General features: G+C 40.0%; 1 protein-coding gene across 1 annotated transcript; it reads right to left on the minus strand.

Annotated features, from left to right (window-relative positions):
- Positions 1–2,481: 2,481 nt before the first annotated feature.
- Positions 2,482–14,378, minus strand: MMGT1 (membrane magnesium transporter 1). The gene is made up of 4 exons (XM_054471839.2): positions 13,952–14,378; positions 11,429–11,481; positions 7,805–7,908; positions 2,482–5,589 (listed from the first exon to the last, which is right to left on the minus strand). The coding sequence occupies exons 1-4, from the start codon at positions 14,028–14,030 to the stop codon at positions 5,430–5,432; spliced, it is 396 nt and encodes a 131-aa protein (XP_054327814.1). The 5' UTR covers positions 14,031–14,378; the 3' UTR covers positions 2,482–5,429.
- Between the last annotated feature and the right edge of the window lie 645 nt (positions 14,379–15,023).

Consider the following 15,023-nt stretch of genomic DNA (forward strand, 5'->3'; position numbering starts at 1 on the left):
TACCAATAATAGTACTACTACTAATAATGTATTGACATTGGCTCATTGTGTCAAATGCCTCATGCTAACATGTTAATAGAGGAAATTGAGTATGGAGTATGTGGGAATTCTCTGTACTATCTTCCCATTTTCTCCATAAATCTAAAACAGTTCTAAAAAAATAAAGTTTGTCTAGAGAAAATGCCAGCTTAAAAAAGAGGTAGACAGACTTGAAAAGAGACTACGGAGACACACTAATAACGTAATTTGTGAACCTTGGTGGGGACAGCTATAAAAGCTATTTAGGGGATACATAGGGAAATATGAATATGAAACTTTGGGTGGTTGATCCATTTTTTACCTGTGATAATGGAATTGTGGTTAAATGGGAGAATCTCCTCACTCTTGCAGGAAAGGCATGCTGACATATTTAGTGATGTCCTGAAGTGTGATGATGAAGTTTGCAACTTAGCTCAAATGAATCAGGAGGGGAAGAAAAGCACATTTGGAGAGAGCAAAAGCAACAGTGGTAAAATGTTAAAAACGGTGAACCTAAATGAAATGTATACTGGTGTCCATCCTACTATTCTCTCATATTTTCTGTAGATTTGAAATTTTTCAAAATTAAATGTCAGGGAAAATATAATTTTAGATTTGGACAAAATGATATGAAAGCTTATCTGAAAAAAATAAACATGCAGTAACTAGAAAAAATTTCTAAAAATGAGGTACGGACTAGCAATACCCAAGACAAAAATGTATAACAATTTAAAATAATTAAAAGACTCGTATTTTTTGCAACAGACTACAGAACCCAGAAGCATATCTAACCAGACATATGGAAACTTGATGTATGAATGAGGATGATGGTTTTTCCAATCAGTGTTGAAAAAGTTAATAAATGGGGTTAGAATAGATTGCATTCGAGAGAAAAATGTTGAATCCTCTCCTCACTCCTACTACCCAGACAAATTCCAAATGAATCAAAGATTTAAAAGTTAAAAAAAAAAACCTTTAAAATATTGGAAAAATACATTAAATTTATTCTTAAATGCAAAGTGGCCTTTCTAAGCAAGGCAAAATCTCAGAAGCTGTAAAGACTAAGTTTAACTACATAAATAAAACTTAGGAAAATATTATTAAACATGACAATGGACCAATTTTCTTAGCTTACAAAAAGCTCATACAAATCAATAAAACACATATCACCTAATAGAAAACAGAATATGACTACACATTTCACAGGAAATATCAGTAATCAATAAACATGAAAATGTGTTCCATCTCCTTCATTAAAATGTACCAGACCTTCATTAAAATGCATTAGAAGTTCATTAAAATGCAAGATACCATTTATTCACTTTCACATGATCAGACTTCAAAAGTTTAGTACCCAGTATTGGCATGGGTTTGGTAAATAATCATTCTCATACATTATATGTGGAAGCATACTGGGCAAAGATTTCTAGAGGACAATTTGGCAGTAACTACTGAACTGAAAATAAAAAATACCCTCTGATCCAGCAATTGTATTGCTAGGTACGCTGTAGAATAAAAACTCATTATATGTACAAGTATATTCACCACAATGTGATTTAATATCGGAAACAACCTAAAGAGCCTATCAGTGTTTGAACATTTGTAACACATTCAAACATTAGAATACCACACAGCCACTAGAAATAATGAGGTATTTTTATATATACCGATACAGAAAGATCTCATAAAACACAGGTAGCAAAAAAAGCAAGGTACAGAAGAGTATATATAGTCTGATTCCATTAACATGAAATTTTTTTAAGTACAAATTTGCTGCTAAAAAATAAAAAATTATTTTCCTGTGAGTACAAGACACTTGAAACTGGTTACTTTTGGAGAGAAGTATTAGGGTAGGAGGGAAGGGACCAAGTTTTTATACCTTTCTGTACCATCTGATCTTTTTGCCATGTGCATATACTATCTTTCTTGCCCCCACTCCCCTTTCTAAGAACACTTAACAGGTTATTTTGAGATATTCCTAGGTAGGTTTCAATACCGGTGGTGTTATTTTTCAAAATACTGTACATAAGTGCCAAGTTTTGCAATTTAGAACTTCCTCTTGGATTTTCACTAAACTTTATATTTGCTCCCTTGATGCTTTAATCATAACGATTTCCTATTAAGTATAAAGTGACACTTTTAATGGGAGTTTGGCTTTATAACAAATTTGTGATGGAATCATTAGACACTGCTGCTCAAGAACCCATTTTTACACCCCAAAGGGCATTTGATGATTTATAAACATCATCAAGATTATACATTCTATTTTGACTATTAAAAACATAAAACTGCAGTAAAATTTTATATGTACAATTAAATTATCCATTGAATTTAGTAAAACAGCATCACAGTAGAAAAATACAGTCATAAAATTAGCTCTTACATTTTTCTGGGGACAGAAAAGCAGAAGAAATGAGATTAAAAGTCCAAAAAAAAAAAGCCCAAAAAACACTACCAAAAACAGGGTGAGACAATCATTTATTTATTGGACAGGGCAAGGTCATTTAAAGATTGGAAACATATCCCAAAAACATGTGTTTAGTTTGGTGTTACAGGCATTGATACTCACAACAAACAACATTATTCAATACATCATGTAAACAGGCCACATAAAACCAGGAAGATGCTGTCAAGCCACTGAGAAGCCACAATGCTTAGAAAACAATCATTAGGGAGTTACAGAGAATAATCACCTCCAATTCACTGATATGCATATTCTGCGGCTGCACAGTATTTGGCCGGTTCCCTGGTTATTAAGTGAGTCGTTCCGTATTTTAAAGAGCCTTGATTGGTACACACTTCTGAATATCACTGAAATCAGTCAAGTAAAGGCTTAACTAGCTCACATCATATTTTTGAACTACCCTAGGTAATAACTGACTGTCTCACAATACTGTAAATAAAATTCTGTACTTAGTACATTTAGCAGTGTTACAACGCATCCAAATCACCTTTAAGTCCTATGGTACATACTTTAAAAAGACAGCAGAAACTCACTGGAGTAAATGAAAAAAGAAATTTGGGGAGCTCACCTGGCCTGAGGTATACAAGCTGCTAGCAAAGATAGACACACCTGAAAACCACTTTGTCAATTATTTGCCAAGTCATTTGGCCTGATTTTTGGCCTGATTTTTAGCCTGATTTTTAGCAGGACTCTTCCCGACTGAGGAGGCAAAGATTTCAACATCCATTCTAGAGACTAGCCACAGTATTATAAGTAGTAATATATCATAAATGCTTGGTTATGAGGAAAAACTATTCAGCATAAGATTCACGGAGAAAAACCTGTTAGGTATCTGGCCCTCCTGTCTGAAATCTATTGATTTTACCAACCACTCCCTTTCACAGCAATAAGCGTTCTCAAGATGAGAAGAATTTTCTCACTCCATATAGAAAATCACATTTGGGAAGCCAGTCCCAAAAGACCAAATATTGTAGAATTCCATTTATATGAAATGACCAGAATAAGCAAATCTACAGAGAGAGAAATAGATTAGTGGTTGCCAGGGGCTCGGGGACGGGGTGGGCACTGGGAGAAAATGAGAGGTGACTGCTCAAGGGTACAGGGTTTCTTTCTGGGGTAACGAAATGTTCTAAAATTGACTGTGGTCACGGTTACACAACTTTGTGAATACACTAAAAACCACTGAATTGTACCCTTAAAATAAGTGAATTGTAAGGTATGTGAATTATATCTCAATAATGTTACAAACATATTAAGAAAGGAAGACATACCCCAAAGAGAAGGAAACAAGAGGCTCTTCCAAACCAAATCATACCAGAAGAAAACAGTAGCCAAGTCTGATGGAAGGAGCTTGTTTCTTGCATGCTATTTTATCATCATCACTTTAACCCCTGATTTCACATTTTTAGTTCATTTCTAAATTATTTTAGGTTATCGGCAGATTTCTAACTTTGTTCTCATTAGAGAGCAGAGTCAGCGTTCCGCAGACAGACTGGGCTGGCGTAACAAACCAAAACTAAACAACAATAAAAACCCAATGAAAAATAATCTCATGCTTTGGGGCTATGTGTTACCAGTCAGAAGAGAAGAAGAGCTGATGTTCATTTCTAACGGAAAATAAAATGCCTACAAGTACAATGGCATCTTATGACTCATACCTAAAGCACATTTCCTTTTCAAACCTGCATACAGTTATTCCCTTTTTACACCTATACAATTCAACAAAAGCAATGCTTTTATACCTGTACAATCCAAAAAAAGCAACGTTCTCTACAAAGAAATGTTGAGCTTCCTACAGCTCTCTAGCTCAAAGAGCTAGCCAATTTCCTTAAAAGTAAAATTACTGTTTCTAAAAATATCAACTCTGTATCCTCATCCTCACTTTCAGCAACAAACCGTGAAGATGGAAAACTTGAAGCCTGCTATAAATCAGAAACTACAAAACAATTTCTTAAATGACCTGATTTTTCTAAAAACCTTAAAAACATTAGTTCCAAATACTGAGAGTATATTTGGCCCAATTCCTTTGAACTCTGTCTTTAGATTAATGACGAGTTTCTTTTATTTCACTTATTCACTAGTTTAGTATGAAATAAACAGAGTTTGAATCAGTTAAACTGGCTAATGACAATTTTCCTCAATGATTTTTCTTCTGCATAGGCATGATAATGAAATCACAAAAGGTCTTCAACTAGTCTTCAACTATTCTTACACTATATAATCAATTAGGGAAATTTTTACAGACAAATGAAGAGAACACAAGTAGCTTTACAGCAAGTTGAGCTTGTTACATATATTTGTTGACAAAGAATTTCTGACACAAAAATTGCTCACTGCACACAGAATCTCAGAGAAATGATGAAACAAGACAGCTGATGGTAGAAGGTATATGGGAGCAGGGTAGGGTGAAAAGTCACAAATAAATTAAAAACTGGCAAGTACTTCTGAAGCAGGGCCACTTTTTAGGGGACACAAGAAAAACTGTTAAATCAACATTTTGGTCTCATTAGGGAAGTCCATTTGTTAAGAATTGAAGGCCATTTTACCATAATTCATGCTGCAAAATGCAGCAGTCACACAGTATTTCCAAAAGGATTCCAAAAATTGTAGTGCAAAAGAAAAGAAATCTAAAAAAATAAATAATCACAAAAACCATCAACATTTTTCAAGGAAATGTGTTCAAACAGTGGCTTTTACAAAAGATGTGGATTTGTTTTAAATGAAAAAAAATAATTCCTATATGAAATACCAAAGACTCATTTCACATATAACTTACACTGCATTAATGATTGGATTAACAGTATATAAACAAGGGCCATGGTTTTTTTCTAAAGTAGGTCTGAAAGATCAATATAAATACTAATGGGGGCAGGGAGGAGTGTTTTATACCCCAAACTCCAATATTCCAGCTCTGTGTCCTGTCCTATTATTATAATTTGTAAAAATCTTAACGACGCAGTGATTCGAGTTTTCGTAACTTCAATGATGTGTTAGAGGACAATGCATCTTGGTTTGAAGAATTTGCTGTATCCGAAGGCCGGAAAAGTACTCGACCACGATGATTAAATACATAAAAGGATGGGTGATTCCTTAACGTATCAAATGTCCTTGAAAGAAGAAAAAAGCATCAATTTTAGATAAACCTTTATAAAACCCTACTTGAAAATAAGTAGGCTTCTAATGAATTATCAATTTACTGTGGGTTATATTTTTTAACAAGTATTAATACATGAAATCAGACTATAAATAATAATTATACTGTATCTCTTCTCCTATATAAAGAAAATAAGAAACCTGGAAAAGCAGCATAAAGCTCTCAAATTTCTTCTTTTTAAAAAAAATAGAGATAGGGTCTCATTCTGTTGCCCAGGCTGGAGTGCAGTAGCACAATCATAGCTCACTGCAGCCTCAAACTCCTGGACTCAAGCGACCCTCTCATCTCAGCCCCCCAAGTGCTGGCACTACAGATGCGCACCACCACACATGGCTTTCTTTTATTATTATTTTTTGTAGAGACAGGGTCTCCCAATGTTGCCCAGGTGGTCTCAGACTCCTGGGATCAAGCAATTCTCCTACCTCAGCCTCCCAAAGAGCTGAGATTACAGGTATGAGCCACGATGCCCGGCTTCTAATATATTTTTTTTATCCAGCCATTCCTTCCAGAATGCCTATGAATAACAACACAAATACTAGCTCAACTGTTAATCTCCCCTGTAAATCTAACAGTAACGCATGCCGAATAGTCTTTTTAAAAAAGCAGCACATAGATTACAGCTTTGATTATTCTCATTTGGCCCTCATTATTCAAGCCATATGATCGTTTCACAGATCTGTTTTCCAAGAATCTTTCAAGTACAACAAAAAATTCCTTTTGGCCCTCTGTACCTGCTACTGTCCAAACACATATTTTTCTACCACCTACTTAATGACATTGTTTTACTTCTTTCTTTCCTGGCCCCTTGCCTGTGATTCTTTGTAGACTCTTTGTAAGAGCAAGCAGTGATGACAGTAAAGTATCCTTTCTACTTTTCCAGTGAGAGATATGTAGTCTAAGAGTTCACAAACACCTTGGTGTGTGTCCTTTATGGTTTTTGTTTTTCAATATTATTTTCCTGGAAAGGATAGGAGAACTCTTCCTTTCATAAAAGCTCAAATCTCAGTCAGCCCACCTAAACATTCAAGCATACCCCCATACAAAAAAGGAGGCCTGATATGTAACTCCTTAAAATGTACATATTGGGTGGGGCGTGGTGGCTCACATCTGTAATCCCAGAACTTTGGGAACCCAAGGCGGGTGGATCACTTGAGGTCAGGAGTTAGAGACCATCCTGGCCAACATGGTGAAACCCCGTCTCTACTAAAAATACAAAAATTAGCCGGGCGTGGCGGCAGGTGCCTGTTAATCCCAGCTACTCAGGAGGCTGAGGCAGGAGAATCACTTGAACTTAGGAGGCAGAGGTTGCAGTTAGCCAAAATCATGCCACTGCACTCCAGCCTGGTTGATAGGGACTCTGTCTCCATAAAGAAAGAAAGAAAGAAAAATAAATAAAATGTACATAATGAACTGAAAGTAAAAGGGGGATATGACTTTCCTCTAACACATAAATGTTTACTGTGACTCCTTCTAAGAAAATATTGTAAAGGGGTATCATGTCCAGGATCAAGAAGGTGGGTAAAGTCCAGAGATGGAACTGAACAAAGCTAAAGGATGATTTTAGAAAGTAAAAATATGAAAAATAAAAGCAAACACAGCTCATGAAAATAGCTTAGAAGTAGTCCAGGAGAAAAAAAAAGAAAGCAGAATAACAAATATACTTTTAATCCAGTAGTAGAAAAGGGCCTGGGAGCAGAGCTTATCTCACAGACTAGGTTCAAGTGAGAGGGGAAACCGAAAACCACTTACTCTTCCGAAGACTAAGCTGGGACAAGAGGATAGAAAGAGGATAGTAGGAAGAGAGGGATGGAAGGAGAGAAAGGGGGAAGGGGGTGGGGAAGGAAGGGAGCAAGGAAGGAATGGAAGGAGAAAGGTTAAAAATTCTGAGGCATTATTTTTCTATATATCTATTTTCATCCATACAACCAACCAATAATTTTAAGCAACATATTTTTTTGATTCTACTGTTAATAATCTGGCATTATCTTCCATTTTCTTACAGTATCAAATACTGCCTCAATGTTTTTACCTTATTATTCATACAAACTGCGTAATCAAAATGCAGAAACAAAACCAACTTTTATGTACCAGAAAACGTACTTTTTAAAACTATGTGAACACAGCAAACCTCTATGAAATGCAATGCCTATGAAAAGAGAAAGACTTACTTATTTTTCAGTTCTGAAGTGGCATCCATGTCTTTAAACTCTCCTGCAATATGAACTATACCGTAACAGGTAACTGCAAAGGCCAGAAGTGTCTGAAGAACTATCTGTGAGTATAAAGATTGAGATTACTAAATAACACAAACATTATTATAAATATTTACAATTTTCTCTCTACCTCTTTATTGCCTCTAACAGGTAGTCCTCTCACGGCCACCTTCAGGGAGACAATGCTCACTTGAAATGACTGGGATTCAGACGCAATACAATCTATAAATTCTGTGGATTGGCTGCAAAAATATCTCTGATGCTTCAATAAATAAATCTAGTGTTCAAATAAGCAAAATCACTGAGTACTGAATGGTACTGAGCCACTCAGAACTCAATGATCAAATATTACCTGCTTCCAAGAGCAACTAAGAATTTTTAAGGTATTATTGTTTTTGTTTTTTTGTTGTTGTTGTTTTTTGCTTTTTGTTTTTGAGACGGAGTTTCCCTCTTGTTATCCAGGCTGGAGTGCAATGGTGCAATCTTGGCTCACTGCAACCTCCACCTCCCGGGTTCAAGCAATTCTCCTGTTTCAGCCTCCTGAGTAGATTACAGGCATGTGCCACCATGCCAGGCTAATTACGTATTTTTAGTAGAGACGGGGTTTCTCCATGTTGGTCAGGCTGGTCTCGAACTCCTGACCTCAGGTGATCCGCCCGCCACGGCCTCCCAAAGTGCTGGGATTACAGGCGTGAGCCACCACGCCCAGCCAGTATTATTGTTACATATCATAGAGTGCAGAAAGCATATGTACACAGTATAAAGCAATTAAAAGACCATGTACCCACCACCCAGCTTAAGAAATAGATCATTCCTAGTACCTTTCAAGTTCCACATGTCCCTCTCAGATTATATCCTTTACCTTCCCTCTCAAAGTTAACTATGGTCCTGAATTGTATATTACTCAGTTTCTTGTTTTTCTTGATAATTTTACCAGCTATCAAATATATACGAATCTCTAAAACATATATGCCTTACTTTTGCCCATACTGAACTTTATTTAAATGGACTCAAATGTATTCTTTTGTGTCTAGCTTTCCTCGCTCAACATTATGTCATTGTGTTTGTGTGTGTGTTTTTTTCTTTTTTTGAGATGGAGTCTTGCTCTGTCACCCAGGCTGGAGTGCAGTGGTGCAATCTCGGCTCACTGCAACCTCGGCCTCCCAGGTTCAAGCGATTCTTGTGCCTCAGCCCCCAAGTAGCTAGGATTACAGGCGCCCGCCACTGCACCCAACCGATTTTTGTATTTTTAGTAGAGATGGGGTTTCACCATGTTGGCCAGGCTGGTTTCAAACTCTGACCTCAGGTGATCTGCCTGCCTCAGCCTCCCAAAGTGCTGGGATTACAGGCATGAGCCACCACGCTCGGTCAATTTTCACTGTGCTTCATATTTCATGATATGAAAATACCACAATTTATCCATTCTGCTGTTGTTATTGGATATGTGGGTTGTTTCCTGTTACTTTCACAATCAACATGAATATTCATATGCATGTCGCCCAGTTCATACATGGAAACACTGAGTGTAGAGTATGCATATGTTCAATTTTATTGAGTAATATCAACTGCTTTCCAAAGAGGTTGAGCAAGCAAAAACGCAGAATGTTTTATTTTAACCAAGATGGGATTACGGGCATGTTGATTATAGAAAAAAGTTCTTTAAAATAGACATAAATGTGTGTGTGTGTGTGTGTGTATCTACCACAAAAAAAAAGGTGATAGGAGGAGTTAATAGCCTCATCAATCATATATTTAATTACAGACAAAGTCAAAATTAGCCACAATCTATTTTCCTGTTTAAATTAAAATCTAACATCATATACAATACCAATTTACATTCCCACCACCAGTCTACCAAGAACACTTGGTTTTTGTTTTTGAGATGGAGTCTCGCTCTGTCACCCAGGTTGGAGTGCAGTGGCATGATCTCGGCTCACTGCAACCTTTGCCTCCCGGGTTCAAGTGATCCTCCTGCCTTGGCCTCCCGAGTATCTGGGATTAAGGCGCCCACCACCATGCCCAGCTAATTTTTTGTGTTTTTAGTAGAGACGGGGTTTCACCGCGTTAGCCAGGATGGTCTTGATCTCCTGACCTCGTGGTCTGCCTGCCTTGGCCTTCCAAAGTGCTGGGATCACAGGCGTGAGCCACCATGCCTGGCCAGAAGACTTGTTTTATACAACACAGTCACAGGCACTTTTTAACAAGAATCTATATGAGCTGTCATGAAAATAAGATTGAAGTTGTTAAGTAATAAAAAAGTTAATTATAAAACTATACATATATACACATGTATAACTTTTTAAAGAAAAAAATAATACATGTTTGGATTAGGTAAAACTACACATACATAATGTTGTTTGTGTATAGGAAGAAGATTGAACTACTGCTATACTCCAAACTGTTGGGAGTAGAAGTGGAACTGCCAAGGAATGGGGCCAGGTTTTCTGTTGTTGGTGTTTTTATAATTGTGTAGGGTCAGTTTTAGTTTTTACTGTTTGACTCTGTTACAAAGAACTTACTACTTGTGTAATTTCAAGTCTAGTAAAGATAAAAATTGTGAGTGATGCTGGAATACTTATCATTTTAGTTTTAAAAAACACTTTCCTGGTCGGGCGCTGTGGCTCACACCTGTAATCCCAGCACTTTTGGAGGCTGAGGCAGTGGATCACCTGAGGTCAGGAGTTTGAGACTAGCCTGGCCAACACGGGGAAACCCTGTCTCTACTAAAAATACAAAAAAAATAGCTGGGCGTGGTGGTGGGCGCCTATAATTCCAGCTACTTGGGAGGCTGAGGAAGGAGAATTGCTTGAACCTGGGAGGCAGAGGTTGCGATGAGTCCAGATCGCGTCACTGCATTCCAGCCTGGGCAACAAGAGCAAAACATTGTCTCAAAAAAAAAAGAAAAAAAACTAAAACTACTTTCATTTTACCACCTATGTATGTCCCTAAACAATGTACTGTTGGCTTTATTTCCTTTACATAAAAATGAACTTTTCTAAGAAATAAAGCTAAATAATCAACTTTTGAAGTCCATCCCATACTATGGACAGAGCATCTTCGAGAAAGACTATTTCGACTACAGCTCTAGAAACCAAATAGAGAAACCTTTCCAAATCTTTGAGCTTTATGAGTGATGAAAAGTGGAGATCACAGGCCAGGCGCGGTGGCTCACGCCTGTAATCCCAGCACTTTGGGAGGCCAAGGTGGGCGGATCACGAGGTCAGGAGATCGAGAACATCCTGGCTAACACGGTGAAACCCTGTCTCTACTAAAAATACAAAAAATTAGCCGGGCATGGTGGTGGGCACCTGTAGTCCCAGCTACTCGGGAGGCTGTGGCAAGAGAATGGTGTGAACCTGGGAGGCGGAGCTTGTAGTGAGCTGAGATCACGCCACTGCACTCCAGCCTGGGTGACAGAGTGAGACTCCGTCTCAAAAGAGAAAAGAAAAGAAAAGTGGAGATCAGATGTTATTTCATGTCCGGAAAATTTTACGAAAAACCAGTTAAAAAAAAAAATTATTACAAGCTATGTGGCTAATTTTAAACATACATGTAACGGAATATAAATGACCAACTTACATCTATTGGCAGTGATTCATCTTCTTTTTCTGTTAATCGCATGTAAGAACGATCTATAAACCAGAAGCATACCATTAAGTAAATTGTAGTTCATTTTTCTTTCTTAAAATGACGCAAATCAATATACCAAAGAAGTGGCTGACTTATGTGCAGCACACCAGCATGGCACATGTATACATATGTAACTAACTGCACATTGTGCACATGTACCCTAAAACTTAAAGTATAATAATAATAAAATTAAATTAAAAAAAAGAAGTGGCTGACTTATATGCTACATAAAGTAATGCTAATCCTGGATTCCTCAAAACCTTCTATCTTCTAAGGTAGTCAGCCCTATCTTAGTCAACTATTTTATTTTCATCATGACCTGCTTTGTCACCTTATAAAATGGGTAAGAGTGACAAGTGAGCAAGTATGAGGCAGAAATACCTTAGTATAATTTTTCTTTCATTATTATAGAAATACTAGAAACTTCTCAAAACTGTTGCTTTCACTAACTCGCCAAATAAATCACAATTATTTAAAAAGTAAAGTCTACAGAAAATCTCAACTCTGAAATAGCACCACCACCACACAGTATGGACAAAATAATACTGGTATGGAAATGCTTCTCCTGAGAGGATACGCTGGGGCAGTAGTGGAACAGGAATTCCATGAAATCAATTTCTGCCTCTACTAGTTAATTATAATTCCGCTGCTGCTGCCTTAACCTCAGGAGGCAGCAAGGGATAAAAGAAAAGGATCAGGATTTGGAAACTGGTAAGCCTAAATCAGTGCCAGCTCTTCAATTTACTATAATTTCATTTAATTAAAGAAGCCCTCAGTGATCATAATACATATCTCAAGTTCAGAGTGTTAAAATGGGGGGTGTCTTAGAATCAAAGAAATACAGTATCTATTTTTTTTCATTACCTGAATTTCCACAACAGTAAAATGAGAATAATGTGAGGTGAGGATTAAACAAGATACAGAAAATGACTGGTGCCCTACTATAACAAAGTTCATTACAGCAAAGATGAGCATGCCACAGCGCCACATTGTGCCATCTGTTGCTACAGTCTGACATGACACACTTAAAGTTACATAGTACTCTCTCCCTAACATGAGCATTATATATAAAGTGGTCTCACTGCAGTGGCAAATCCACAAGGCATTCTCATCACCCAAAACATAAAATACAAAAATCTTAATTCTAGATGAACCTAGGACAATCCCTATTTAATAACGTACTTTGGACTAAATAATTCAAACTGTTTTTGAGTGCATGTGTATTGACTCTTGAAGGAGAATGTGTTTACAGACATTTCTTAAGTTTTAACCTACAGGTTTGTCATAAAGACAAGTGTAAAAGAAACATCAAACCAATACCAAAAATCGATTTTGACTAAACTCCTATCTGGTTCAATTCCTAGCTAGCTTGCTAGTTTGCATGAAGCCTCGCCTGCTTCTAACACTACCTTTAACCAGGAATTTCCTCATCTGTAAAATGAAGGGGTTGGACTTCAGTGAACTCCAAGGGCCCTTCTCGCCCCACAATCATATAATTCTACAGTTAAAGCTTACTGTAGAAAATGACACAGTACTCCAGTGTATCCTAATCTCTTCTAGGACAGTGTTTCTCAAACTAATGCGCATACAAATCACCCTGGGATCTTATTAAAACCCAGATTCTGATTGAACAGGTCTGGCCTGAGTGTCTTCTAATTACCTGCCAGGTGGTGCTCATGATGCTGGTTTGTTGACCACACTGTAAGTAGCAAGGATCTAGGATACTTTCCTTAACCTCCCAGTTCCCCCAAATATGACTGTCCCTGCTTCCATGCATCCTTATATACTTTTAGCATATCACTTTATTGTAACTACTTCTTGGTCCACTTGTTTTCCTTTAGACTTTGAACTGGCTCAGGGCATCACTGTATCTCTAGCACCTAACCACAGCGCAATTTCAACCAGCGACCCAAAACTGAATTTCATAACGCAGTGTAGCACAAATCTTTTGCCCAACGTCACACAGATGTAGCGGTAATGCAAGTTTTTAACAACCAGTCCTTTAGACTCCCAGTCCAGTGCTCTTTCTCCTGTACTACAGTGCCTCCCTGAGGCAATCGGTCACTTAACTACTCAGTCTCTGCCTGGACAGCCCAAGAGTGCCCAAGATGTTGTCCACTTGGTTGTCGTGGGACCATGAGCAACCAGAGTCCTCAATCTCACAACTGTGCCTGATGTGCCCCATGCTGGATCTGACATCACTTGTCCTGGATTCCTGGAGACTCCTATTCTGAACCCTCTCCCAGACACCTCCTTCCAACCTTCCTGCAATTTCAGGTGCCACACTCTCTCCAAATTCAAACTCCGAACCTTCCACTGGGAACTCCTGCACTGATTTTCTTAGTCACCCCAAACTGTAAGGTCTCAAAGGACCATTAATCTGACACTCGATCCGATGGTCCCTTAGAAGTGCGCCCACACACCGCCCCTAGGGTTCCACACCGAAGCGGTCCCTGTGCCCCAGGCACTTACGCTGCGCAGCGGAAAAGGCGGCGTGGGCTAGGGCAAAGAGACCGATGCCCACCAGCCCCTTCCACAGCGACGGCGCCATGATGCTGAAGGAGCAGCAGCCCAGCGAAAGAAGCGAAGGGCCGCGGAGCTGTTTCTTCTTCCACCGGCGGGTGTCCGCGCGCCGCAGAAAGATGACGTCACTAAAGTCCTGAGCGCAAAGTGTCTCAGTGGTGGAAAATCCAGAGGGCTGTTAGAAAACGGAAACAGGAATGCCGGGAAGAAGGAGACAGCTACACGGAAAAAGGTCCGCGAGAACCCACGAACCTGCGCTATGGAGGCCTCTCTGGGAGGGGCGGAGCCCAACGGAGTCGTAAACGAAGAGCGAAAGCAGGAGCAACGGGGAAGCGAAGAGGAAGGGCGCCGGCAAATGGGGGCGGGGCCGGTGACGAGAACAGGGTGGGGCAGAGGGACGGGGGCCTGCATAGAGAACGTGTGGGGGCAAGGGGCGGGGTGGGTAGATGGGCGGGGTGGGGAAGACGGGCGGGGCCTGCAGGAGGGTGGGTGTAGCCGAGGAGCGGGGCCAGTGGGTGGGTGGGTGGGGGTAGCCAAGGGGCGGGGCCCTGGTGGGTGCGGTCGAGTGGCGGGGCCTGCGGGGAGGATGGGTGGGGCCGAGGGGCGGGGAGGAGGTGGGGCAGAGGGCGGGGCCTACGGGAGTATGGGTGGGGCGTAGGTGGGGCGGAGGGGGCGGAGGGGGCGGGGAGGGGGTGAGGGTCGAGGGGGTTGGGAGGAGGTGGGACCGAGGGGGCGGGGAGGAGGTGGGACCGAGGGGGCGCGGAGGAGGTGGGACCGAGGGGGCGCGGAGGAGGTGGGACCGAGGGGGCGGGGAGGAGGTGGGACCGAGGGGACGCGGAGGAGGTGGGACCGAGGGGGCGGGGAGGAGGTGGGGCCGAGGGGCGGGAGGAGGTGGGGCCGAGGGGCGGGGCTGGGGGCGTTGGGGAAAGGCGGTAGGGGCTGGATATAGACCCCTGACAGTTGTGTTTTGTGGGTTGGTTGGTTTTGGTGTTTCGTGAAACTGTGCCTTTTGTTTTCTGTA

Source organism: Pongo pygmaeus, chromosome X, assembly GCF_028885625.2.
Source record: "Pongo pygmaeus isolate AG05252 chromosome X, NHGRI_mPonPyg2-v2.0_pri, whole genome shotgun sequence".
In the NCBI taxonomy this organism is placed as follows: Eukaryota; Metazoa; Chordata; class Mammalia; order Primates; family Hominidae; genus Pongo; species Pongo pygmaeus.